Consider the following 27580-nt stretch of genomic DNA (forward strand, 5'->3'; position numbering starts at 1 on the left):
CTTAGGCGAGCATAAACATACGTAACCCATCTTAAAAGTATTGTCCTTGGAAGCAATGGCGAGGTCGTAAAGCCTGCTTGTGTAGATTGCACCGCAGATGTCTTAACACGGAGACCTTTTTAAACCACAGCTTGGTGTAGCGCTACGAACGCACAAGCAGAGAAAGGGGCGACCGGCACAAGCGCCTGTGCTCGTGACCACTTTCGGTGCTTGTTCGTTTGTTCCGGTACACGTACTTAATAATAACCGATACCAACTAGCCCAATTCTAATCTTTTTAATCCAAACTCTAAAAACTGCAGCGTCTGCGTCTAACTGGACAGTTTGCGATCTCAAAGCATATTTTCATCTAGCCTTTTATTTCAGGAGCGTAGTATTTTGTTTTCATGCCAGCTAATTTTTTTTCTCCACGGTTTGACATGTTTATGGTAGGAAAGACGCCAGCTTCGAACTTCCGGCCACTATGATATCCACAAACTCAGTAGGCAGAACTCTTGGTAGATAGAACAGCAGACTTCCAAGCCTGAAAGGAGAAGTATAGGTAGTTTTTGGGTGAGTTTCCGTAATTGCTTGCACCATCGGGTTGACCACTTCGTCCAGGTCGCTTCTGCATACTGCGTCATGTAGAACTTCGGCGGTGTGAACCCATCGCTTTATTTCGTCTTCACTGTAATCGGAAATGACCTCCGGGATCTGTTTCTGCAATTCTCCTTTTGCGGCGTCATAGAGTCCATGCTTCGACGTGATCGCTGTTCTGTGAAAGTGCAAGGCAGGCAAAGAAAAAGATAAGCCTTGACGATTAGTAAAAGGCTACTTACAGCGACATCAAGCGTGATTAGAACCCCAAGAACTGCTGTAGCGTACACAAGTATGGTTACTTAAATATTATAACCTTATATATATATATATATATATATATATATATATATATATATATGTAGCGAATCAGAATAGGAAATGAGGGGCTGGTTGAAAATAACACAGAAATAAGGGTTGGCAGTCGAGAAAACCTCGGAAAGCAAAGGGGAGGATGTGGTAGATCATTGAAACAGATTAAGAATTTGGAAAGAAAGAAAGAAAGTGAAGAAAAAATGCCCGCCAGGTGGGATCCGAACCCACGACCTCCAGAATACCGGTCTGGTGCGATAACCACTACGCTACCGGCGGGGCGATTTTCCCATTCACTTTCTGGGGTATTTATGTTAGGTATGTTTGTTTCCTGTGCTTGGGGGTGGTAGCCAGCGCCATTCGGACTAATCGGGGTGAAGGGGACCTTCTTTTTAACCCCCGGGTCGTGACTCGAGTGTCTACGACATGTCCAGAGTGGTCGACCAGCTTTGAACCCTCTTAAGCTCCCTTTGGCAACAAGACTGCCAGAACAGAGGCCCTCGCTATGCATGTAGCGAATCAGAATAGGAAATGAGGGGCTCGTTGAAAATAACACAGAAATAAGGGTTGGCAGTCGAGAAAACCTCGGAAAGCAAAGGGGAGGATGTGGTAGATCATTGAAACAGATTAAGAATTTGGAAAGAAAGAAAGAAAGTGAAGAAAAAATGCCCGCCAGGTGGGATCCGAACCCACGACCTCCAGAATACCGGTCTGGTGCGATAACCACTACGCTACCGGCGGGGCGATTTTCCCATTCACTTTCTGGGGTATTTATGTTAGGTATGTTTGTTTCCTGTGCTTGGGGGTGGTAGCCAGCGCCATTCGGACTAATCGGGGTGAAGGGGACCTTCTTTTTAACCCCCGGGTCGTGACTCGAGTGTCTACGACATGTCCAGAGTGGTCGACCAGCTTTGAACCCTCTTAAGCTCCCTTTGGCAACAAGACTGCCAGAACAGAGGCCCTCGCTATGCATGTAGCGAATCAGAATAGGAAATGAGGGGCTCGTTGAAAATAACACAGAAATAAGGGTTGGCAGTCGAGAAAACCTCGGAAAGCAAAGGGGAGGATGTGGTAGATCATTGAAACAGATTAAGAATTTGGAAAGAAAGAAAGAAAGTGAAGAAAAAATGCCCGCCAGGTGGGATCCGAACCCACGACCTCCAGAATACCGGTCTGGTGCGATAACCACTACGCTACAGGCGGGGCGATTTTCCCATTCACTTTCTGGGGTATTTATGTTAGGTATGTTTGTTTCCTGTGCTTGGGGGTGGTAGCCAGCGCCATTCGGACTAATCGGGGTGAAGGGGACCTTCTTTTTAACCCCCGGGTCGTGACTCGAGTGTCTACGACATGTCCAGAGTGGTCGACCAGCTTTGAACCCTCTTAAGCTCCCTTTGGCAACAAGACTGCCAGAACAGAGGCCCTCGCTATGCATGTAGCGAATCAGAATAGGAAATAAGGGGCTCGTTGAAAATAACACAGAAATAAGGGTTGGCAGTCGAGAAAACCTCGGAAAGCAAAGGGGAGGATGTGGTAGATCATTGAAACAGATTAAGAATTTGGAAAGAAAGAAAGAAAGTGAAGAAAAAATGCCCGCCAGGTGGGATCCGAACCCACGACCTCCAGAATACCGGTCTGGTGCGATAACCACTACGCTACCAGCGGGGCGATTTTCCCATTCACTTTCTGGGGTATTTATGTTAGGTATGTTTGTTTCCTGTGCTTGGGGGTGGTAGCCAGCGCCATTCGGACTAATCGGGGTGAAGGGGACCTTCTTTTTAACCCCCGGGTCGTGACTCGAGTGTCTACGACATGTCCAGAGTGGTCGACCAGCTTTGAACCCTCTTAAGCTCCCTTTGGCAACAAGACTGCCAGAACAGAGGCCCTCGCTATGCATGTAGCGAATCAGAATAGGAAATGAGGGGCTCGTTTCTTTCTTTCCAAATTCTTAATCTGTTTCAATGATCTACCACATCCTCCCCTTTGCTTTCCGAGGTTTTCTCGACTGCCAACCCTTATTTCTGTGTTATATATATATATATATATATATATATATATATGTATCGTGTAGCAGATACAAGTAATTTCAATGAAATATCACATAAAATAATGAGTAACACAAGGAGCAGAGACGCTTCGCAATGTTTTTGGTGTGGTACAGGTGTAAAGGACCAGGACGAAAATTTCGAAATTTATAACACTACATAAAGTTTCATAATGACGCCAAATATTCAGTACATAACAACTTGTTTATAAAGCAAGCCAGTATGCATTCTCAACTGAGTGACAAGCTTACGTGTTCACATAAAAGCATAAAAAAGGCGCATAGGTTTTATTTTCAGTTTTATAAAAATTATTCGTGCATTTTACGCCCGTAAAGAGTAATATTTTCGCCAGCGTACTTCCCTTGAAGACCGGAGAAGCATTCAAATCAAGCCTACTTTGGCAGTACAATTCCACAACAAAGTAATATGTTTATGTCGTGTGCGCCATCGTTTCCGATTTTCTGACAACGACAAGCCTGCACTGCAGGGGCTGACCACACCCATTTTGCAAAAAATTGGGGCATCCTGCACTAGTGGTACAAAGCTGGAGAAACCGCAGAACTGGTGACTTCTGTCCGTTCGTCGAAGATCCGGCTGTTGCACATCCCATTTTTGCCGAGTTTGTCACTGAACGTTCTCCATGACTGGGAGGCCCACGAGAGATTCAGCCGCAGGCTTTCACCATCATCACCAGCCTATCTACGCCCATTGTAAGGCAAAGGCCTCTCCCATTATTCTCTAATTATCCCGGTCCTGTGCTAACTGCGACCTCCTCTGCCCACCTATTTTTCTGCTGCCCCAGCCCCGCTTCCCGTCTCTAGGGATCCACTCTGTTACCCTTAATGACCAACGGTTGCCTTGCCTTCGCGCTAGATACCCTGCCCACGTCCATTCCTCCTTCTTAATTTCTAATAATATGTCCTTAGCACGCGTTTGTTCCCTGACCCACTCCGCTCTCTTCTTGTCCCTTAATGTTACACTTATCATCTTCCGCTCCATTGCGCGCTGAGTCATGCTCACTTTAATTTGGACCCTCTTAGTGAGCCTTCAAGTTTCTGCCCCGTAATTGAGTACCGGTAAGAAGCAGCTATCATACACTCTCTTCTTCAGGGGCAAGGGCAGGCTGCCATTCATTATCTGAGAATGCCTGACGAATGCATTTCACCCCATTCCTATCCTTCGAATTATGGCTGTCTCATGGTTGGTATCCGGGGTCACAACTTGGCATAAGTTTAGGCATTCACTTGCCACTTTCACTGCCTCGCCACCTATCTCAGAACTCTCCCTAACACATCTCTCCCTAAGTCGCCTTCGTTAGCACGCGCTACAACCCGCGGCTAAGTCCAAAGCCAACGGCCACGCTACGAACCCAAAGTAAATAGCTTGCGCTCGGAATGCGAGAATAGTTCAATCGAATCGACCACAGTTTCATAACGCCAAGGACCCAGGTTCGACTGGCACCACGGGAAGCGTTTTTTCTTTCCTTGGCTTTCTTGACTACCTACCCTTTTTCTGTATGTATGTATGTATGTATGTATGTATGTATGTATGTATGTATGTATGTATGTATGTGTGCATGTGTGCACGTATGTATGTATGCACGTATGTATGCATGTATGTATGTAGGTATGTATGTATGTACGTTTGTATGTATGGGTGTGAGGGTGATGTATGTATGTTTGTATGAAATACTGCTTAGAGCTGTGCACGGGCCAAAAATTTGGGCCTGAGCCCAGCCCGGACCCGGTGCTTATCGCAGTAGGTCCGGCCCGACCCGACGAAGAAGGCCCGGGCCGGCCCGTCTTCGTGTTTCCAACCCAAATACCGTAGGGGCCCGCGCCTGATTGAGGCATGTTTGGAAGCGAAATCTACCTGAAGGCGGTAAAATGCAGCGTAAGGGAAATGATAACAGGCAAAACCAACATTAAACGTGCAAAACAACCCAAATTAAGCATAACAAGTCCTGATCCGTGCTTTTATCGCGTCAGCAACATGTAGTTTCTGTGATATAAAAAACCTTAGTAATGCTTCACTGTGCCGGGCTAGCCCGGGCCGTCAAAACGGCCCGGCCCATCCGAAGCATTTACATTTCGGCCCGAGTCCGGCCCGGGCCCGGGTGGAAAGTAAGTCGGGTGGCCCAAGCCTGGCCCCCGGGCCGGACCGGGCCCGGGCTTTCGGGTAAGCCCGAGCCCGTGCACACCTCTAATACTGTTATCCGATATGTCTCACTTTTACATACATACATACATACATACATACATACATACATACATACATACATACATACATACATACATACATACATACATACATACATGCGTATATACATACGTGCATACATACATACATACATACGTACACAGATACATACATACATACATACATAATACATACATACATACATACATACATACATTCATACATATATACAGAAATAAGCGTTGGCAGTCAAGAAAATCTCGGAAAGGAAAGGGAAGAATGCGGTAGGTGATAGAAACAGATGAAAAATTTTTTGAGACAGCAAGAAAGTGGTGAAAAAATGCCCGCCGGAGTGGGATCCGAACCCACGACCTCCAGAATACCGGTCTGATGCGATGACCACTACGCTACCGGCGGGGCTGTTTCCCCACCACTTTCTCGGGAATTTATGTGAAGCTATATTTTGGTTCCTGCACTTGGGGGTGGTAGCTAGCGCCACTCGGACTATTCGGACATACATACATACATACATACATACATACATACATACATACATACATACATACATACATACATACATACATACATACATACATACATACATACATACATACATACATACATACCTGCATAGTATGTGCGTCTGTGTGTGTCTGTGTATAAAGGGAGATATAGTGGATAAGAGTAAAGATAGTCAAGGCAAACCAAGGAGAAAGGGTGGATGAATCGTCGGTTATTCTGTGTAAAACATGTTTTATTTCCTTTTTTCTTTGTTGTTTTTGTTTTGTTTTCTTTCTGTATCGCCTAGCGATTGCAAAGACGCCAAGTTGATATCTCGAAGCTGCGTCAATGAGGTAATCTTGAGCAAAGAAAACTAGCAACACGCCCTACATGTGGCACAATTTTGCGACGATCTGTTCCTCAGAGAAATCTCACCGAGGTTGCGTATCATTTCCAAGAGTCGCATCCGCCAAGCACAAAATATGAAATAAGAAGTCTTCGGTAAATGATTCAGTATTGGGCAATTCGGTCGTATAAAAAACATACAAGTAAAGATAGAAGGAAATTGCTGAGCGCTCACTTGTAGCCAGAAGGTTCGATGGAAACAACATCCACTCCCTTTCCTTGGCATTCCCTCCGAAGTCCGTCCACCATAGACACCAGAGCGTGTTTCGACATGCAGTAGGGCACTCCGAGCGGCACCGTAATGTGTCCTGAAATTTATATGCGGATGAATAAAACAGTAAGCACAACTTTTGCGGGTGGCTACACCACGAACACTATTGCCGATTTCGCTAACCGCGGCTCGGTAGCTTAGCCGTTGTTGTTGCGGCCCAGAGTACAATCACATGTTACGCCCCAAAGCATATTCCCCACGTTTAAGAAGCGAGTAGCGGTTCTATGAAGCTTGTTATTCAGGGACGCACGGGCCATTCCAGATAACCACATACACTCTTGGGTAAAAAGGACGAAAAAAATCCCGCATACCCAAGAAGTGAATCAAGAAAAGTGGCGAAGCACTGGGGATTGTTCTTACCTTAAATTACCCGTGACATCGCGCACTCGCGCGTGTACATGAGTGACAACGTGTGTGTACAGTACATACAATTCCAATTCAATCCAATACAAATCAATTTATTCCAAACTATTTCAATCCGATTCAATTCAATCCAAATCCCAATTCAAATACAATGCAATTCAATGCAATTAAATCGTATTCTCCTCACGCATGCGCAGCACTGCTGTCGAGGAGACACGCGATACTGCTCAACCTCTCTCTCTTTCTCTCTCCCTCTCTTCCTCTGTCTCTCTCTTGCTCTCTCTCTCTAACGTTTTGTGATACTCTATGTCTCTTTCTAACCTTTTGTGAACCTTTGCTTTTGTTCTTGTTAACCTTTTGTTAACCTTTCGTTCACAGATGTTTCGATTTACCCGGTGCTGTGCGTCTCTCTCTCCCTCTCTCTCTCTCTCCCTCTCTCTCTCTAACCTTTTGTGAGCCTGTTATTTTGTTCTGGTTAACCTTATTGCTTTTCTGCCGAGTTTTCAAACTTTTAGGTGGTTTGACGTGCACATATTCGGTTTATACTGATGTGCGCACGGACGCCAATGGATGGACATTGGGAGGTCCTAAGGTGCTTCGCACCTATACGGAGAAACTACAGCCGTTAGTCCTCGCGAGCGACCATAGCTCCTCAAGAGGAGTGGGAGCGTGCGTGCCGTTTGCATAATTCGTCGAGTAGATGTTCGCACCCGCAGGTCTAGCGAGTAACGGGTGGACGAAAATCCGAGCAGTTACTGCCCCGCTATGCACGCGATCTGCCGCATATGTCTGTTCAGCTTCATAATTGGCGACCAAACATAGCTGTCAACACAAAATCTTTTATACAGTGCCATAGAAACAAATTTTAGTTTCAAAACAACAAAAATAAAATAACAAAAACGCGCCATTTTTAAGTGAAGAGGCGGCTCGTGGCCCGAAGTGTCGATGTGCGGTAGCCAAACACCCCTTGTTCACTTTAATACAAACTGTCACACACCTAGGTATCGCGAGCGATAGTACAGGCAAACAAAAGACTCCGCGCACATGACACAGTGAGGCAGGTGTTAGTAAAAAATCGCTAACCTTACTCACTAAGTGTAGTAAGTTCACATATGTTTATACCGTCCGACAAACGTCAACAACGGCAACAACGGCAAATCTTAGGCGCGCACTACAGGTAAACGCTTTGCTGTTAGCTTTCGTTAGCAGGACATAAATGCATTTCGTACAAAAGCAATGGCAATGCCTCAACAGCCGTAAGGCCCGGCTGAATTTTCCAGTCTCATCCACCAACGCTAGCTGCAGAAGGCAGCAGCGCCGCAATTTGTTTCTTCTACGCAGGAGCATCAACCCTGTCCTCCCATTATTTCTCTCGCGCAACCACGAGATCGCACATATAGAACAAGAAAATTTGGGGTAAGTTGCGAACATTAGGAGCTTGTTAGTTTTCACCGAAGCGGATGTGTCGTTAGAACACTCAGCCTCCTGTCGCAACGAGGGCGGTTTGTTTTCTTTCCTTTTACGAGGACAAACAATGCTTGTGGGCAACTAATTGCAGTCGAAGCTCAGCAATAATGTCTAGAGTTAGCAGTGCATAAATTGGAAGCAGTTGCACTGCTACGAATTCCGATGCCAGCAATAAACTCAACGACTGGAAGTTCAGAGTACCAAACGTTTTGCACTCGACTAGAATTTTTTGCCCGATTCTCCATCTGGTCTCGTGGTCTAGTCGGTGGCGCGTCGGATTTTTGTTGCTGGGGGCAGTGGTTCGATTCCCCGCCAGCGGGTTTCTTTTGTAGCGTGAGCTGCACTGCCCGAAGTTGAGGAGTTTCACGTGGCTCCTGGAGAGCCGTGCTGCGCATACGCGAGGAGCCGTGACGTCTGACGGCGCACAGCTGGCACGCCGGAGCCGCTGCCGCCGTGACTGGACTTGACTGCACTGGAGTGGATTGAATAGTAAATCGTTTTAGCAGCAGTAAGCATGATAATCACCTAATCTTAGAAAATTAGGGAGCCTAATAATAACCAGCGGAACCTTAGCTCACGCTTCGTATATCCTGGCATAGCCGAGCTAAGCCACTGCCCTTTTTTTCGCCGATCCTAGCTTATCTCCGTTGGGGTAACGGATCGGAGCAACTGTTCGTTCATTAAGGACGAACGGTTGGGGGTGCAACCGTTAATCCCCACGCACTTACCCCGGAGGGGTTGATTGATTGATTGTGGGGTTTAACGCGCCGACGCAACGCAGGCGATGAGGCGCGCCGTAGTGGAGGGCTCCGGATTAATTTTGACCATCTGGGGATCTTTAACGTGCGCCGAAACCTCGTATTGCTAGTTTGGGGGACCAACTGCGTTGCCATACCCCTGAAAGGGACTAACGGTTGTGGCAACGGAGTTGGTCCCCCAAACGAGCAATAAAACTCTCCTGTTTCCCCTATTGGCTAAGAGCGTAGCAAATGGTCGGACCTTAACGCACAGGCTTCACGAAATTTTTTAGTACACGCAGACTGTAGCCGCAACTAGATCGCGGCCGAGCAGGCCCGCTGCGCTTGCAGCTGTGGGCTGGTTGCGTGGCTAAAGAGAGTGAGCAGTACTTCCGCTTTGTCTTCGTAGTCTTGGGTTTGCTTTCTTTACTATATAGTTCTTTGTCTACAGTGTAGCCGCTTGGCCCGAAATGGCCGAAACTCGCTTCGCTTCCCTCACTTCGCTTAGAAACTCAAAATTTGTTAAGTTCACGCTAACACGGCTGTGCTTTATTAAAAGCAAGTGGGAGGACTAGTGCCGCCGACTAACGATCAGTACATATTTGCATAAGTACAAGCTCACAACGAAGACGCGTTAGTTTGTGGTAAGGAGAGTGAGCTTGGCGGTTACTTTTTGCAGTTTGCAGTGCACATGCTAATAGCGCCCGGACATCTTGCCTGAGCTCGTAATCTGCCGCTGCGAAAGTTGTAGCAGACCGTCTGTTACGAAAACACCAACGACAACACCTCGAAGGAGAAGTTCTCGTTTTCATAGGTGTGCGGAAAAAGCCGGTCTGGCCGCTTGAAACAATTTAATTTTTGAAATGCTTGCAAAATAGGAGTCGTTAAGGATTTGCACCAAACATTTACTTGCACCTAAATTTGCACCAGATTTGCTAATTTGCAAATTTGCAAAATTGTAAAATTGCAAAATTGCAAAATTGCAAAAATATGCACCAAAAAATAGTTGCTTGGTCTGCGGAATAGTAGCCATAATCGTCTTGGCAGACTATCAGTAAAAAAAGTACGCGTTATTTTTTAGTTTTTTAGCTCTAAATTAGCATGTTTTATTTTACAATTATTACTCATCTTGACGTCTTTGTGACGTTCTATTCCAAATTTTGGTCATTCAAACATATCAATCCAAGAAAATGATTAAACTAAAGCGAGCGCAGGGTATACTGGCACCCCATGACGGCACAGATGGCGTTGATGCGAGCCGCAGAGATGGTAGCACCAGATTGCTCTTTAGAGTATATAATAAAAAACTCTATGAGTGCGGCAAGTGCGGCACACAGCCTGTTTTGTAGCGCGGGCACTTCAATGTAGGTGCAGCATGGAGACTTCAGTTTACATTTGCTACCCCGTTCGCCAACGCAATGCCGTCGACGCTCAGTGTACTACGTTTTTTTTAGGTGCGGAGTACCTTAGGACCTCACAATGTCCGTCCGCGTCCGTGCACACAGCATTTAAAATCGCAAAAAATCCCACAGGCACCGGCAGGATTCGAGCCTGTGTCTAATAGACCAGAGAGATTTAGTGTAGGACGTCTCACCCATTAGGCTATGACCTTTTTTTTTTCTTTTTATTGTGGGTGTTCGACATTACATAACAATGCGCCGACAAAAGATGTACAAAATCACACGTTCGGCTCCCAGCCTGACTTATGCTGGCATTGTTTAAAATTACTTCAGTGCCATCTCGGGTTCCGCCCTTGACAGCCACTCTAGAAGGCACTCAGTTGACTTTTGCCTTTTCACGAATTCCGGGATACTCTCTATAAAATTCTGACTTGTCGGCTTCGCGTCCACGTCCGCTTGAAGCCAGGGAAATGGCGAAAGCCAAATTCGGTGGAGTCCCAACAACACGCCCAAATTGTAGGGAACCCCCTCTTCGTTGTCCACACTAAAAAGCCGGATGCCGTGGGTAGCAGTTGAAAATCCTTGTGGGTAGTCCTCTGAAGGATATCCCACAAGAAAACGGACGCCCAACGTTCTAGAAAAACGTGCTCGATATTCTCCGATTGCTTGAAAATAGAGCAGTTGACTCCCCATGGTACAAACAGTCCTCTTTCTTGTGTGACGGTTTTCACTGAGAGCGTACCCGCATACGGTTTAAAGGAAAAGAACTTGACTCCCGGAATAACTTCCATTCGTCTTACACGTTGCAAAACGCTTTGTCCTGGGCCTCCACAGTACAAAGCTCTGTAGAACGGTATTGAAAAGGCAGTATCGTAGACATCCTTGTACAGTTTTCTACGTGCAACCGAACTCAAATGTTTAAGCGAAAAACGGGCAGTTAGATACTGCAAAGACATAACAACCTCTTTCAAATAACCGTGGATGCCACCCGTCATGCTTCCTGAGGATACGACAAATGCGGGTAAAGCACGCGCCATCGGAACTTGAACAACTGTGCGCAGAAAAGGATCTCGAATATCTCGTAAAAACAGAAAGCGATTAACTAGCTGTCTTACCTACAAGTGTACCAGCCCCAAGCCACTCTCGCGGTCCCGCCTGAACAAACTGGTGCGACTGCATTTTTCCCATGTTGACGACCACACAAAAACGGCAAAGACCCTGTGCAGTTTCTGTACATTAACCCTTGAGCAAAACAATGTTGCATCCCTAACGAAATTTTTTAAACGAGGAATAAATTGCATACAGTGGCTTTCCCGAATACAGACCGCCACACCCCATTCCCTTTCTCTGCCCTTTCCTTCAAATCGTTTACGTGTCTTCGGCAGTAAGGCTCGCTATCTCGATAATGCTCAAGGGGAGTATCCAGGTACTTCATTGCTGTTGTCGCCCAACTCACCTTTTCATAAGTGCTTGGTGTCGATAACCAAGCTCAAAGCCAAATGCCGGCACACTTTCTACAATTAACCGGACTTCCTGTGACATTACCGAAGCGCTTGACCGTCTGCACCACCAACGAATTGCTCTCTTTGATGGTGAAAAAAACCGCCACATTATCCGCGCAAGCCAAGAGCTTAACTTCGCTTGCCTACAATGTGTAACCGTTAATTGCCTCTTTTCGGATGATGCTCTGGCACAAGACCTCGATATAAATACCAAATAGCTGTTGGCTCAGCGAACAACCCTGGCACAGGCGACATCCAGTTGTACACAAATAGGACCACAAGGTTCATGTTCACTATTAGGCCTGTGGTGCAATTTTGATATCGCAAAGCAACGCCCTCCGGTATGACATCTCCGACAAAAACATATTCCAATACGAAAAACAAAAGTTCATAAGACACGCAGTCAAAAGCTTTCTCTAGGTCGAGCTGAAGCATTGCTAAGCCAGTGTTAGTTGCGTCACAGCACTCCAGAACGCACATCGCCTTGTGCATTGAGCTACGACAGTTAGTTAGCACGCGTGAGTCAAAGGGCTTACTCCCTCGCCAGTGACGGTGCGGAGTACCTTAGGAACTCCTAATGTCCGTCCGCGTTCATCTGTGCGTACACCACCATCAAGCGAAAATGAAGCGAAATTCGATTTGAGCCGTGAGTTGCTGTTTCATTTAGAGAACAATCAAGGTGCAACCCACGGCTCAAATCCTATCAACGTCGGGGCGCAAATCGGATGTCACTCGGCGCACAACTTGGATGTCATTTCGAGTCCCCGTACTCGGCACGCAGCCAACATCCACGCAGTGGAGATGCTGCCATTTTTTGTCTCAGAAAGGCCGCGAACGGTATTTTTTTGCGAAGCCTGGGATGTTAATTCTTCCAGTTTGTCGCATGCGCAAAAAATACCCTCCGCAAAATGCGCCTGCAAACATTTTGCTTTGTGGACCCATTTGAGGACCTGCGACCAACAAAAATAAAGCGAGTAGAAGAGTCAACATGTCTGGGCGGGCAAAATGTGCTAAAATACTTGCTGGCAATTACATTACCGATTGGTCACTCGTATGCAGACAATTTAAGACATAAAATCTACGTAGTCACCCGTCAGTGAATTGTGAAGTCATTAGCTGCGATCAAAGTTGCGCTCATCTCGTGTCCTCCAATGTGTCAACGGCCAAAAAAGATTCCTGGTTGTTTTTCGAAAGGTATTTTGTGGGTATACAAATAATGGCAAGACGTAACAACTAAGGCTTCGCTAAAAAGCGCTTGTGAGCTTTCTAACACATAAAGCAAATTGTCGGACAGGGAGCGACATTGCTTCTATGAACGCGGTAACAGATTCTACCCGAAGCCTCCATGCTACCCCCTATTCGAAATGCCTGCGCTTCAAAACGAGCCGTACGCCGCACTTGCCACACCAGACACACTCACAATATGCAAGCGAAATTTCTTCTTACTCCCTTTAGCCGCACAACCAGCCGACAGCGGCAACTGCAGCGCCTCTGCTGCACCCACGTTGGACGTAAGCTTCCAACTGAATTTACAGAGACGGCAGGGCGTCTGCCAATTCTGCCTGACGTCATCCCATTAGAGCGGAACTTGATTGCTTCAGAGTCGCTCACCTATGCTCCACTTCTCTCCTCTGTCGCGCTTTTGTGGTTGCGTGAAAACTGCGACACTTTTTTTTTCACCCTTACCCATGTATTGCAAACGCACTATATTATTCTGAGTTGAGGAAACCATCAGAAAAGCAGGCTACTCGCCAGCCAGATGCTTCACTTAATTTTTGATGCCATGTGTCTAACCTGTGCGATTGGCTGATGCTGTGAAAATAGCTGCTAGGCTGAACTTCTTTTGTGTCGTTGCAGCTTCAGCCTGCAGGGTATTAAACGTAATAATGTGCTAAGGCGTTGGGCTGCTGAGCACGAGGTCGCAGGTTCGATTCCCGGCCGCAGCGGCAGTTTTTCTGATGGAGGCGAAAAGCAAAAACGCCCGTGTGTACGTACGAGATTTCGGCGCACGTTAAAGATCCCCAGGTGGTCAAAAATATTACGGAGCCCTCCACTACGGCGCGCCTCATCGTCAGCGGTGCGTCGGTGCGTTAAACCCCACAATGCAATCAAACGTAACAATCTATTTTTGCGGCGCTGAGACAATTATCGCCTGAGTGTTTCTCCCTGTTTGGTAATCCTTGCAATAGCAAGATGAATAAGTTCGAAGAATTACAGGCAATTATCGCCTGTCATTTGTCGTGGGGGACTGACGGTTCCAGGGAGCTCAATTTGTCTACTTCGAGTCGCTTGCATTGTACAATGCAAGCACAAGGTTCATGGCTATGCCATCACATGCCCTATGATTGCAGGCTAAAGCACCATTCTATGTATTTTTATGTTTAATCACGGGTTCCAAAATTCCGGATGTCTTACTATGGAGCCGCGTGAGGGTACCGGCTGCCCGTTTTTGGTTATTACTTAAAGTACGTCCCCACGGCACTATACAGGATATATCATAGCTACGTAGACGAACGATTTAAAATCGGCCCCTTTTAAGGAACGAATTTGTAGAGTGCATGTCCCCCGGCTCATATGAAAGTCAACGTTTTATATGCTGTAGAACCACGAGAAATTTCTAAAGCAATAAGGGGTAATAACTTTATTATCACACTAAACTTTGAGTAGCCTGAACAGTGGCGTCTTCTAGTGACAAAATGTGACACCAGCTTACAGATGCAAATAGATCCGTCGGTTTCAATGCGTGATTCAAAAACTACAGAAACGGATGGGAAAGACCGAGCTTTAATCTTCCTGTATACGTGGACAAGTCTTTCAATACATCTTTTTAAGTCAAGTAAAATAAAAGCGAGTTGTCACGTGGCGTACTGTCATGATTGCTAGCATTTGTAGAAGGTGGAGAAAAACAGTCAGCTTCAAAGTTTTCTAGTGCCCTACATGGGAAACCCTTTAGATCAAAGGTTTTTCAAGTGACCGTTTATTTGTGATACAGAACATTTGCTTTACAAAAATTGGTTGTCTGTCCCTTTAGACACCAATTCTTATTGATGGCCTCAGCCCTTCCCCTCGAAAAAAATGTAGCACGTTGTCACCTGACGAATCTTTCGGATAAAAATGATGCGAGTTGCTTTAATGGTCACTTTAACACCACTCGTGTGTTATTATAGCGAGCAACAGTTGATTTGGAACCTTGGTTAGTCAACGGAATACTGTTATGCACTACGAAACTATCATTGTAGAAATTTGAGCGCACGTCATCATGCAAGTTTTAAAGAAAGCACGAATAATTATTATTTTATTACCAAGGTGCATATCAATGCAACTTTTGTTACTAGTGTGTAGCAAGGTCAACACAGGGCAGTGATTGATACTCGGAAACGTTCACAAAACCGCGTGCAAACTCTGAGCCGCATCTGTTAACATCCTTTGCACAATAAAGGAAGCATACTATAACGCATTTTTAACGTAATGCAGTTCCATGAACATAAATCACAAAACAAAAAAACCCTCTCGCACGCTGCCAGCCATTAGGAACGTTTGCTGAGCTTTTTAAACAAATATTGTACAGTCGGCTTACGTTTATAAGAATCCCACGAAAACGGCAAAACCTTTCTAAATAACCAAAGTACATATGCACAACATGCACAAGAACAGCATCGTAGCTAGTCAGCAACCCTTGTCCGGTTTTTGTTTCTTTCAGGTCTAACGTACGATACGGCTGGACATGATAGTTGAGACTTATAGACTTATAGCTAAATCGAAGCTCAGAGTCCACCACACAGACCGCTCATACGGCGCTATACGCAACAAAGAATAAAAAATGAGGGTAACCCGAATGTTTTTTGTTCAATATACCTTCCAATTACCGATATAAGCGATTTTAGGATCGCATCATTAAGCAATGTCTTCTGTTGAATTGTATGTAAAATTGCCGAGACCGGTACACCGCTTTTTATTAACCAAACAATCCAATTACACCCTTTAAAATTACCGAGAGTCGACTGTATGCTGTGACTAATACCGTAGCTCCACGAGCACAGTTAACCACGGTTAAGCAAACCGCGGTTAGACAAAACCGCAGTTTGCAGTGTTACACGACAGATGAAACTGCGGTTACCTGGCTAACCATGGTTAGCGCACACTGAGCTTGGCTACCTCAGTTCGGTAATGCTAACCGCAGTTCCCGTAGCCGCAGTGCTCAAAATCGCACAAGTCAGTTCGGACGCAAGCGGCGGCGCGTCAGCGGAGCCGAAAGAAAAAATGGGCCCATCTCCCCGCGAGGGGGACTCGAGTAAATGCGTCGCATAGGGGCGGGTGTATTGCGCTATCGTTTAGTGTTTGGGGGGTTGGTGCTATCACGTGTACACCACGCAGCTATCACGCCGCTAGCACGCCGCTGAGTCGCCAACGCATGCCGCTGACGACGTAGTTTGAATGAGTCAAGGATATAAGGCGCGTTCGTAGCCTTTGATTCTGTGTCGGCTTTGTGGTGCAGTGGGTACAGCACCATGTACCTTGCGTTCCGCCCTCAGGGTCGTGGGATCGAAACCAGGCGCCGGTAACTGTTATTTCTTTCTCTTTTTATAGTGTAGGGGGAGGCTGGCTGCTGCGGACGCCGACGCACGGGTGACATCGTGAGTTATACAAATTCTCTGCATTTAAAAAATTACCTGGTGTTCGGAGGAGACGACGGTTCTCAAATAGCGGGCGCCACAACGCGCCAAATCTGCCCCCAAACGGCGCTGGCCTTCTTTGCGTCACTCTCGCAGTCAGCGTGACTTCCCGTCAGCAGCGGCTCGTTTTCCGATCCACCCGACCAACTACGACAACAACCGTGCTAAATTTGTAAGTTCCGCGCGTCGTCCGTCACAAAAATGGATAAAGCAGGCAATGATGAAGCGTTTTCAGCACTCCGAAATGATCGGCGCGCACGTCGGCCGTGCCTGCAAACACGCCGGTGCGCCTGCCCGCGCGACAATGCAAGCAGGTCTAACCGGCCCAGACCACGGCATCAACAGCTTATCGCCGCTATTCGAAATCAATCTGATCGCGGAAAAGACCTTCCACATGCGAGAAAGTGGATGTTAGTGCGGTGAAAAATTGTGCTATGGATTGTAATTCGCAGTTGTAGAGATAGCGGCGGTCAAATATTCACCGCGATGCTAAGCCTAAAGTTCCCAACAGCGAACAGACCTGAGCAAACCAAGCCGGTGGCGAGCTGTTCGGGAAGCCCGTCTCCTCGCCGCGCGGGAGTGCGTTGCTTTTGGGTCTGAAGCGGCTGCTTTTACGATATTTCCTTTTGTCTACACTTCTTATCTTTTGTTTTTTATCGTGAAGTTAAAAGTGCGATTATTTTTGTTACGCTCACAACCAAGTGACCGCGGTCACCACACTTGGAATTTCGCGTGTAACCGCCAAAACTGCAGTTTGGGATAACCGCGGTTAAATTTGGAACCACGGTTAAACTTAACTGCGGTTACTTCCACCGTGTAACTAGGGTATAAGCAAGCTTAAGCGCAGACAATTAAGTTCATTTTTAAGAAGGAAAGTCATACCAAAAGGGCTTGTGACGACGATCATCCGTCCCTTGCTGTTTTTGAGCATGGGCAGGAACTTCTTGACAACTCTCAGCGTCCCGATAACATTTACTTCGAAGACCTTCCTGATGCTGCTCATCGTCAACCACTCCAACAGCCCGTTTTTCGTAATTCCAGCATTTGCCACGACGGCCCAAAGAACTGCAGAGAATTTGCAAACATAGGTGAGTCTAAGCATAGTCCAGGCGGATGATGCGAAGGCATGTGAAAAGAAACAGTATGCTCGCTTACATCTCTTGTTAGGAAGTTAGATTGGTAACTGAGTTTTATATATTGAAAGGCGAAGATTCGATGGCAATCTTTTCTTCGTTTTAATGGGGGCCGAAGAATACCAAATACCAGAATGATGATGATAATCTACAAAATTAAGAAGTGGCTGTGGCCACTGCGTGATGATGGGGATTTACAGGTAATGCATAGAAACGCACTTTTGAGACGGGGATTTGTCCTCACACTTGTTTGTCTCTCCAGGCGAGGCAGCTCCCTGTCGCAATCTGCGCTCCCACTCTCGAGTTTATAAAGTGGAGTCTTGTGATAGGGTACAGTAACGGGGCTAAAATATGCAGTTACATTGCGGTAGTTCGTGATGTTTTTGCAAGTCTATAGGTTATGTGACTTCATAGGGAAAACATCTAGCGTACTCGTCATAATGAAGAGATGACGAGCAAATTGACCGATGTAGGGCACACGAAATGCGGATGGCGCATGCAACAAATAGGTTAAAGAATGCTTACGTTGTGCGAAACCACCCAGGTGGGCCCCTATGAACCAACCGAAGTAAATGAAATGAAATGATATAAAAAGAAGCCCCTGAATTCAAATTGAATGCAAAAGAAATATTTTCATTTTTTAAAGTGAATTCGTTTTTAATTGAATTCATTTGAATTCGTTCAATTCATTTTTTTAAATTGAAGCGAGAGGTAGTGGAAGCCACCCCTGTGAGACCATTGCGTTCTCTATCGGCGGGTTTGAGAACCGGTGTCTGTGAGTCCCCCGGCGGATGTGGGAACCTGCTCCTACTCTTGGGTGACCCACGACCTTTAGCAGACGAACCAAAAGGATCGACATCAGACCACTCCGCTGTTAAAAAGCGGCGATTGCCAATTTGCTTCGCTGTAAATGTCGTCCAAGGACTCAGTACTGGGCAGGCATTGCGAAGCAAATGCTTTTCCTCATTCCTCAGCCTAACGTGCACATTCTTCCTCTCCCATCTCCCTCCTCCTATCGTAAATGCAAGGAGGCGTTTCTGGACCCGCACGGGTTCCTTGATCACCCTTCTTGCCTGCTTAGTGTGCTCAAGAAGCCCCTATGGGTTCTAAAACGCCTTTGTGCTTTCATCTTGACTTGGTCAGTGACCGCATCTTCGTCCTCAACTGAAATATTGTGACCGCCAGTTTCGCCGTGCGGAAGCCAAGCTAAAGCGGTTTATTTTAAGGGCGCTTGAAATTAGCCAGCGCTTGTGCCGACTAAGGAGTGCAAGCGGTGCGAGCACGGCATGGCTCGGGTGACGGCCTCACATGGACTAGCTGTTACGCTACCGTCGTATCTAAATTAGCTAACGCGTGAAGCACTTCATCAAAACCATGTGATATTTGTACTCAACCCCGCATTAGAGCGCACTTGTGTTTGGTCGCACGTGGATGCAGAGCCGATATCTTGCGTGGTGTGTCGCTTTCGGTAACAGCTGCGGTTTCACTCTCCGGTGAGGCGAATTCCTTGCGGGCAAGGACATCGATACCAAATAATTTAGTGCGGTTATTATTAAATCTGTCAATATCACGACAGGTTATCGGGCTGAGGCGGAGCACATGGCACACGCAATCAGCATGTGCAGGCACAGCGGCAGGGACATGGTGGTTCCCAGTGTTTCCAAGCGAACAAATCGCCCTCTTAGCTTTTCAGTGTATAACACCTATAGGCGTAATGCTACACTTGCTGTGGCTTTGAAAGTAGGGCTCATCAAGAGAGGTGTAACGCTTCGGTTAATCATTCACAAAAATACCACAATTCAGAGTAGAAATTGAAGAAAATGTGCACACCGGTGGCGCCCAGCTGCTGCTCAATCTTTTTGAAGGCGTCCTCAACTTGCTCTTCGTCGGTAATGTCCAACTGCAGCACTCGGACATTGGCCAGTTTCCGCAGTTCATTAGCTCCGGGCCCCCGGGAGTCGAGACATCCAGCAAAAACCAAGAAACCATCGCGGTGCAGTGGGTAGACAAGAGCATGTCCGAATCCGGTGTCGCAACCTTCATCAAAATTTTGCAATGACTTCAACGGCTCAATCAAAATATTTGAGACGGTAAAAAGACACTTAATGGTTCGAAACAAGGAAACTTAGATACTGAAATATTGGAGTAATTTCAAGACTAGAAACACTGAAGGTAATAAAAAGGGTTGAACCTTTAATTCTCATACTGGTGAAACAATCATGGCGAAAGTAAAAAAGTGGCAATTTATTTTCCATCGCTGTGAAGGCTCTCCTTGACTATTATTATTCTCGCAAAAAAACTATTCAGTGACGAAAGCCCCAGCATTGGGCAAAACCCTGACAGTATAACTTCTCTCTATATTTACGATGTATTTCTTTTTGAATGTTTAATTCTACAACAATCGCGGCCCCAGTATGATGGAACAGACTTGCGGGTACGAGTAAAGGTTGCAACAAAACAAAACACGGCAAATTTGAAACAAATACGCTATAAGTATAATACAACAAAACCTAACGCCAAAAAACGCAACGGCGAGAAATCGCCTCTCTGGTCCGTTATATGCAGTGAAAATTAAAACTGCAAAGCAAAACATAAGGAGAAAACAGAATCTGAAAAACGGGTTCAGTTTGGTGCACGCATGCTGGGTAGGAGGTTAAACATCAATATCTTTATAATTAGTTTATAGCTAATAATACGTTTTAACATAGCTATTTGCTTCTTAAAACATAGCGTAGATTAGCAGCTATTACTAGTTATTACGGCTTTATAAAATCTTAATTCTCTGTGCCTATGACTCAAAATGAAGCACTCATTAGGTGCGTAACGGCCTAATGTATCACACACTATAATATTTTACGGCGACTGAAACATGAGGGACGAGTCAAACATCATAGAAAAGAAGCATTCTGAGAGAGATGGCGATAATATTACTACACGAAAACTGTGAAGTCTTGTTTTGACTACACTTAAGCTAAAATATCTACCGCAAATTAACAAAAGGTCGTGTCTGCCATAAAAGCTGAAGCTTTACAAAGAAACAAAGAAAGTGCCCGAAAAAATAACCAACACCTGAGTCTGCTTTCTAGAATCGTATCTGTCCCAAACTTTCTGGTTTGCTGCACCCCCCGAGCAATAATAAATGTGAACTCTTGCCAACCACTCCCCACCTCAAACACCAGCAGCGAAGGCATAAAAATTTTACAATTTGTTAACCGTGATTTATGAAAAAACTCACCCACGATCAGCACAGATTTCCCTTCGCTTGAAATCCGCGTCACAAACAGCTTCTTCCACACAAACCTGGCCAGCCAATGTGATACAAAGAAGATGATTGCCAAGGAACCCACGAAGGCACCAGTATCGCTCAGTAGAGGGAAACGATTCCACAGGACCCACAGAATAAGCACAAAAATTCCAAACAGTGTCCACGATGTCCGCATGGCTGGGAGATCACCGAAAGCTTCCCCACAGCGTAGGCTTGCTATGACAGAAAGCAAAAAAACAATCCTATTGTGGTCAATTGTTTTTCGTTAGAAGAATAGAAAAACTACGCCACCACAGTAAATACAGCAAATACCGACGCACAGTGAATCCGAACAAGCATTGGTGTTTTCAAGATATTCACAATGATAAGTCAGCAGAACAAGTAGAACAGCACCTACCTGCACAAATTAACCAACTTGGATGCCTGGTCCACCCCACCCGACTGCTGTGGTGCGGTCAGCCTTGCGGGGATGACTTTTATGACGTAAAGGTGGCGTTGCCGGCGCAAAACTAGCAAGGCCAGTGAATGCACAGACACCAGCCGCATCAAGGAAACTTGTCAGGAATGTATTTCGAAGCTGTGGCTCGAGCCGACGAAGCGGTGGGGAAATAGCTATGCGGGCAATGCGTAGACGCCACACTGCGAAAAGCAACTCAAACTCTACTCGGCTTCAAGATAGTCGTTTTATAGAGCACAAGAACTCCGCCTGGGCTGCGGCAACACCTGCAATACCGGCAAAGGTAGTTAATAAACTCAGCACATGGAGACCCTGAAAATGGCACCTAGAGTAAAATAAAACAAACGAGTACCGAGTATTTCAGCAGCAAAACGGGGTCCTACACTTTGATGGTAGCCAAAATGCCGAGAAGCGATCAGAACAGGATCCGCACTTGATCATTGTTCATAAGCAAACGGACCCAAAAAATGATATTTTCAAAAAAAGGCGGCAATTTATGGTTTATTGTGTTCTACAACTTGGACGGCGCGTGATGTCTGCTGGATTTGTATTGAATGATTTCAAAAGCAGTTGTCTCTGAAGTTAGAAAAGCTGACCGGGTGCATAATTTTGCTGAATAATTAAACATAAAAATTCGAAAAACAGGCTGTGCCCACACAAAGAAGTAGGTTTTTTTCTGAACTGTGAACAAATAAACAAACACGCTCGTGTTATCTCAACAGATATCGAACCCGAAATGAGTGTTTTACTTGTGTAGAGATTTCGCGCAACTTCTCCAGCCATATTGTTAAAATAATAGTTTTCTTTCTTTTTACTCATCCTGTAGAGCGCAATGCCGGGTGCAATCCATGTGTGCGCCACGAAAACCTGCTTATAAAACAAGGGAACCAATACGTGGCTACAGAAGTAACTTCAAAAGCAACATTGATGTGAGAGGTATGTGATGAAACTCTTGACATTTCGTGTGCTGTTTGCGCACTCAAAATGTTTGGCTTTTGGAAATTTCGAATGTGTAGCAATTTGACATTGAACAAACTCGCTGCAACGTACAGTAAAATGCGTTCACCCCAGCGGTGACGCAGCAAGGGACTGCAGGAGTTCTTGTCTGACAGAATTTTTGTTCTCCCTTGGGGCATTACAAATATCGCGGTTGGTAAACATGTTTTGCAATATGGTTTAGACGACATACTTTGCGATCGTAAGAAAGCAATATTTGAGTTATTTTTAAATTATAAAAATATTGGGCACAATCAGTCATGTACGTCGAAGAGGTCAAAATCCAGCAGTTCTGTTTGTCGCAATGAGATGTATATTAGAATATACAAATTATAGGCTTCGTCTCATGTTTTTACACGGCAAATGAGGTGGCCTTGAGACAAGACTAATTGAACGGCGCTAGTTGCGTTAAAAAAGGCTCGTGTGTCTGGCAAAGGATACAGCAAGGTGGACTAAATTTTTTGTCGATGATTGCTACTGTTTTCTTGTACCAAAGAAGCCTGCCCAGTATTACACCCAGGTATACGAGAGTACAACTTTCGTATTTTCTGTGGTGCCTATATTTCATGCTCTATTTTTAAATTTCAATTACCTGACATCAAAAGCCCGATGTTGTTTGTTTTGTTTAATTTCATCATTGTGTTGTTGGTAAAGCATCATTCTAGGCGAGCGAGATTAGTTTTTGACTGCTTCTTCAAGTCGAGATTATTCTACCCTACAATTTGAGTAGAAAACTAGCTCATTGGAATGGCACCACTTCCCGGTACAGATGTGAGTTATCTCCATTGCATACGCTAGTATAGTCACCCTTTTTAGGCTTGATTTTGTTTTCAACATGTTTTTTTTTTCAGCATAAATTTATAGTAGTTTTTTACCCCTTAATGTATCTGGCAAGGACAGGAAAAAAGCCATCAGAGCAGATTACAAGCCCTCCATTTTGCTTTAGTACAAAGAAGCACTGGGCGAAACAGAATTTAAACGCATGGTACTACGAACATGGAAAAGACACAGTCTAGAAACCTTCATATAAGACATTTTAAAAACAAAAGCAACAATGCCGACAGTTCAGCATGCAAAAAAAATGGCCTACATAGCCTTTGTGCGGCTACTCAGCATCATATATTGCTTTGCTTTCACGAAAATCACTCCTACGTCTATTAAATAAAAGCACGGGGCAATCCTCAGTTAACTACTTCCAATTTCGACCAAATATACCTGTCTTCTTTTGTTGAACAAAAAGCAATAAACAATAAAATGGATGTACAGAGAACCAAAAAAATGCCCGATAAACTAGAATATTCACCCACATTGAGATCGCCGAGACACAGACCGCTAAACGACGTTATGTCAATATAATGGTACGGTGCGGACGCACTGCAAGACCGATAAAATAAAAGTAAAAGTGAGCCCCTAAAAGATTAGCAATAAAGCAGCAGTTAGGAAACGACAGCAAATATGAAGTTCTTGCAGACATGCTCTTAATATTCTCAGTTTGTTTAGCAAAACTAATTGGTTTTAAAATGTCACCGTGTGCTTCATAAACTTCGTAAAACCGAGTAGAGTTTCAGACCCAATCCAGGTCTGTAGCCTCAGCTAATTAGGTACTATATGGAGATTTTTATAGGCGAAAGCCATTCTTAGGATTAAAATGTGGATCTCGAGGCAGTATGTCGCCGGTAGGAGATTTGAGTGCGCTCACTCAAGTGGGTAGAAGCAAAAAATTAAGAACTCTGAAGGGCAATAGCCATTAAACTTCTATGAAATACAAATAAAACGAATGCGTACGCTAAGAATACATGTTTATTTCTCTCATCGTTTCTTAATGTTAGTCGATATAAAGAAGGTGGACACACCTTATTCTATGTATATAAATGTATATACAACACACTAGCGTGACAACTGCCACGCGATACTTGTTGTTCTGATCGGGGTGGTGTATATGGCGGTGGAGACTAAACCGCTTACATCAGCAAAAGTTGTAAACGTGGTCGCCCGCAAGCTAGCAGGGCGGAGCTCAAGAGTAGCCAGCGCGCTGAAAAGTGGCGACGCGAGTCAAACCGGACGCCAACCCACTAATAAGGGACACGAAATCACCGCTGAAAAAGAAAAACCCGAACATTGCTACGGCAAACTTAAGGGAACACGGAATTTTGTCAGCGAAGAGTTTGAAGCTACGGCAAATTGCCTAAGAGGTGTCTGCCTTTGCACGACCTGTGAAATTTCTACGATGGTGCGGCGCTGCATCAACAAATCGCGCGCAATAAGAACCACGTACAATTCCAATAAAACATGTCCCTACATCATCCTTCGTGCAATATAGCGACGCTCAGAATACGGATATATCTGTTTAAAATTTCAAAAGTAATGCGGTCGCATGCATAATTTTTTATGGTTTCAGTACGCGCTGGAATCGTGCCCGGTATAATTTTATTTATCCACTTCCTTCAGTGCATTGGTACATTCGCTGAAGGGAGACCCAACTGCACGTTTCTTCAATTTAACCTTAGATTTCTCCAAAGCGAGAATCATTCCCCTAGTCCTGGGTGAGAAGCGGTGGCGTAGAGGTAGAGCTCCGCCTCCCGTGCAGAAGGACCGTGGCTCGAATCCCGGTGCCGGACAATTCCCATCGGATTACAAAAACATTCCGCGTACTGATGGAATTGCAGAATGGGGCTTGAAAGGCGGCCTGACCCAGGCCACCATTTTTCACCAGAGCAGGATTGGCCACCCTGGCGTAGTAAAGCCCACAACCTGCCACGAATACGCCAATTAACCCACGGCCCTCAGTCTCCAGTGGCTGCGAAGCAACTGACTACGCCGACGGTCAGACCTGTGACGCAGCAGAGGGTGCTAAGAATACCTGGACCCAGACAGGCCGCCAGTGGAATGTGAACCTGGCAACGTTTAACACGAGAACCTTATCTAGTGAAGGGAGTCTAGAGGTGTTCTAGGAATTATGGGGTGTTAAATTAGATGCCGTAGGGCTTAGTGAGGTTAGGAGGACAGGTGAAGCCTTTACGGTGCTGAAAAATGAACACGTCCTATGTTACCATGGTCTAGTGGACAGAAGAGAAGTTGTAGTGGGATTTCTAGTCAATAAAAGCATAGCTGGGAACATAAAAGAATGCTACAGCCTTAACGAAAGGGCAGCAGGTCTTGTAATTAGGCTCAATAAGAGGTACAAACTCAAGGTGGTACAGGGCTGCGCGCCCACATCCAGCTACGACAACCAGGTAGTGGAACGCCTCTATGAAGATGTGGAATCGGAAATGGCTAAAGTAAAAAGAGAGTATACCGCAGTTATGGGGGACTTCAATACTAAAGTAGGCAAGAATCAGGCTGGAGACAAGGCAGTTGGGAACTATGGTCTGGGCTGTAGAAATTTCAGGGGGGACCTACTAGTCGAGTTCGCGGAAAGGAGCAACCTACGCATAATAAATACCTTCTGCAAACGGGAGAGCCGGAAGTGGACGTGGTGGAGGCCGAATGGGGAGCATAAAAACGAAATAGACTTGATATTATGTGATAACCCTGGCATCGTGAAGGATGTGGAAGTGCTGGGAAGGGTATGGTGTAGTTACCACCGTATGGTAAGATCTCGAATGAGGCTAGATTTGAGGAGGGACCGCAACAAGCTAGTACGAAAGAAGCCGAATAATGAGCTAACAGTAAGACGTAAAGTAGAAGAATTCAGGATCGCGCTGCAGAACTGATATTCAGCTCTTCCCGAAAAAGCAGAGTTTACGACACAGGAAGCCAGCGACAACCATAGAGGTAATACTACTGACTGTAAAGGAAAAACTGCCCGGCCAGCCCGTAAATTCAAATCGTGCTAAACCTGAGCGCAGCCATGGTGCCACCCTACACAGTGCTGCCCGCTATCTTTTTGCCTACTAGAGTAGGCGGCAGTAGTAGCAACCAACGAATTCCATCATGCCAGCCACCGTTGCAGTGAATGCGTGGTGTTAACTTTGCTGTGTAGAAATGTTGTGTGAAGTTTTTTGTGTGGTAGGTAGCGAGATTTTGTGTCATGGTAACGCGTGAGATGAAGTGTTGAATTCTCCGCAACTTACAACGGTAGCGCAGAGATTATCGGGTACTTCTTACGCTCCGAGAGGTAGCTTTTGCGTATGCGTCACGGGAGTTCGGTCGTCTCTTCGGAGTTTAGCGGACGTGTTTTTTCGTGCTCCTGGGCATTAAAATTAACCACTATGGGTTAACTGATAAGGTACAATAACTAATTCATAGGTACACTCAAATTCATTTACTTGTGAAGAGATACATATATCCTTGGTCGAATTCGCCTTGCACAAATACACAACATGCCATCACGGGTTCAGAATGCGGATATGTACGTTGGCACAAGGGGCTTCGAAGAGGGTTTAGATTTCTGGCAAAAACCGCAGGCATATAAGGCAAAACCGGACATGAACGAAAGCGGCCGTTTCCCATCATTAGCGAGGGCGCACAGGAAAGGACACAATGTTTTTAACCCCTAACGAGGCTGGTGCCCAAACATCAGCGCCTAAGGCTCGCATGAATGAATTTTATTACCGGACCTCCTCCTCTGTGCAGGTATTTACGTGGGCTGTAGAGTGGAAGTACAAGTATACATGAAAAAATGTAACTTCGCTGATCTCTCGAGCATCGGTAATATGTCATTCAGATACTCATTAGGAGTACATACGGATTCAATATATCTTATGTTTAAAAATTTTGGGCTGCGTGTTTTAGTGATCGAAGTAGCATGCATCAATCGAAAACTTGTGTCTTTCTGTCTCGCCTTGTCCTCCTGTAGAAAACTATCTTATTGTGCAAATAAAATTATATTATTACTATTACAAGGCGCTTGTTTCATTTCTCACTCAAACAAAACAGCGTTTAGTAAGAGTATAACAGCACACGTAAACAAGAACCTAGTTTTAGGCTAGACATCGTAAAATCTTTCCGACGCTTCTGTGTTTTTACTGTACAAATCACGTACACTCAAGGGAAGCCGATCTTCCCAGCTATGTCTCACGTAACATGACATGACCGGCTGACGGCGAGTTCCAATCGGCAGGAGCCACTCCCAGGCATGTAAGAAATGGTATTCTTTAAGATAGGTGGCGGCGGAGGCTCCATTCTTATCGTCAGCAGTGTGCGGGCTGCAGCACGGGGGTAGATAAGATAGTTTCCGCAAGCGTCGAAGTGACACAATAGACACCATGCTGTGCTAGTGTGAAGCTTTATACATTAGTTCTACATGACGGACGCTCCGCACAAAATACCGGAACTGA

The 27580-nt window shown here is 45.5% G+C and overlaps 1 protein-coding gene across 1 annotated transcript; it reads right to left on the reverse strand.

Annotated features, from left to right (window-relative positions):
- Positions 1 to 337: 337 nt before the first annotated feature.
- LOC144141783 (retinol dehydrogenase 7-like) lies at positions 338 to 21505 on the reverse strand. The gene is made up of 6 exons (XM_077673279.1): positions 21246 to 21505; positions 20819 to 21064; positions 19414 to 19620; positions 17333 to 17515; positions 6213 to 6345; positions 338 to 753 (listed from the first exon to the last, which is right to left on the reverse strand). The coding sequence occupies exons 2-6, from the start codon at positions 21021 to 21023 to the stop codon at positions 423 to 425; spliced, it is 1059 nt and encodes a 352-aa protein (XP_077529405.1). The 5' UTR covers positions 21024 to 21064; positions 21246 to 21505; the 3' UTR covers positions 338 to 422.
- Between the last annotated feature and the right edge of the window lie 6075 nt (positions 21506 to 27580).

Source organism: Haemaphysalis longicornis, unplaced genomic scaffold (genome assembly GCF_048455015.1).
Source record: "Haemaphysalis longicornis isolate Haplotype H1 unplaced genomic scaffold, Haemaphysalis longicornis Haplotype H1 scaffold_6, whole genome shotgun sequence".
Lineage (NCBI taxonomy): Eukaryota > Metazoa > Arthropoda > Arachnida > Ixodida > Ixodidae > Haemaphysalis > Haemaphysalis longicornis.

Coding starts and splice junctions, on each gene's coding strand:
- LOC144141783 (XM_077673279.1), bottom strand. CDS start 21,023: ATGCGGACATCGTGGACACTGTTTGGAATTTTTGTGCTTATTCTGTGG. Junction 19,621..20,818: donor GAAATCTGTGCTGATCGTGG/GTGAGTTTTTTC, acceptor ATTTTGATGAAG/GTTGCGACACCGGATTCGGA. Junction 6,346..17,332: donor CGTCGTCACAAGCCCTTTTG/GTATGACTTTCC, acceptor TATAAATTTCAG/GACACATTACGGTGCCGCTC.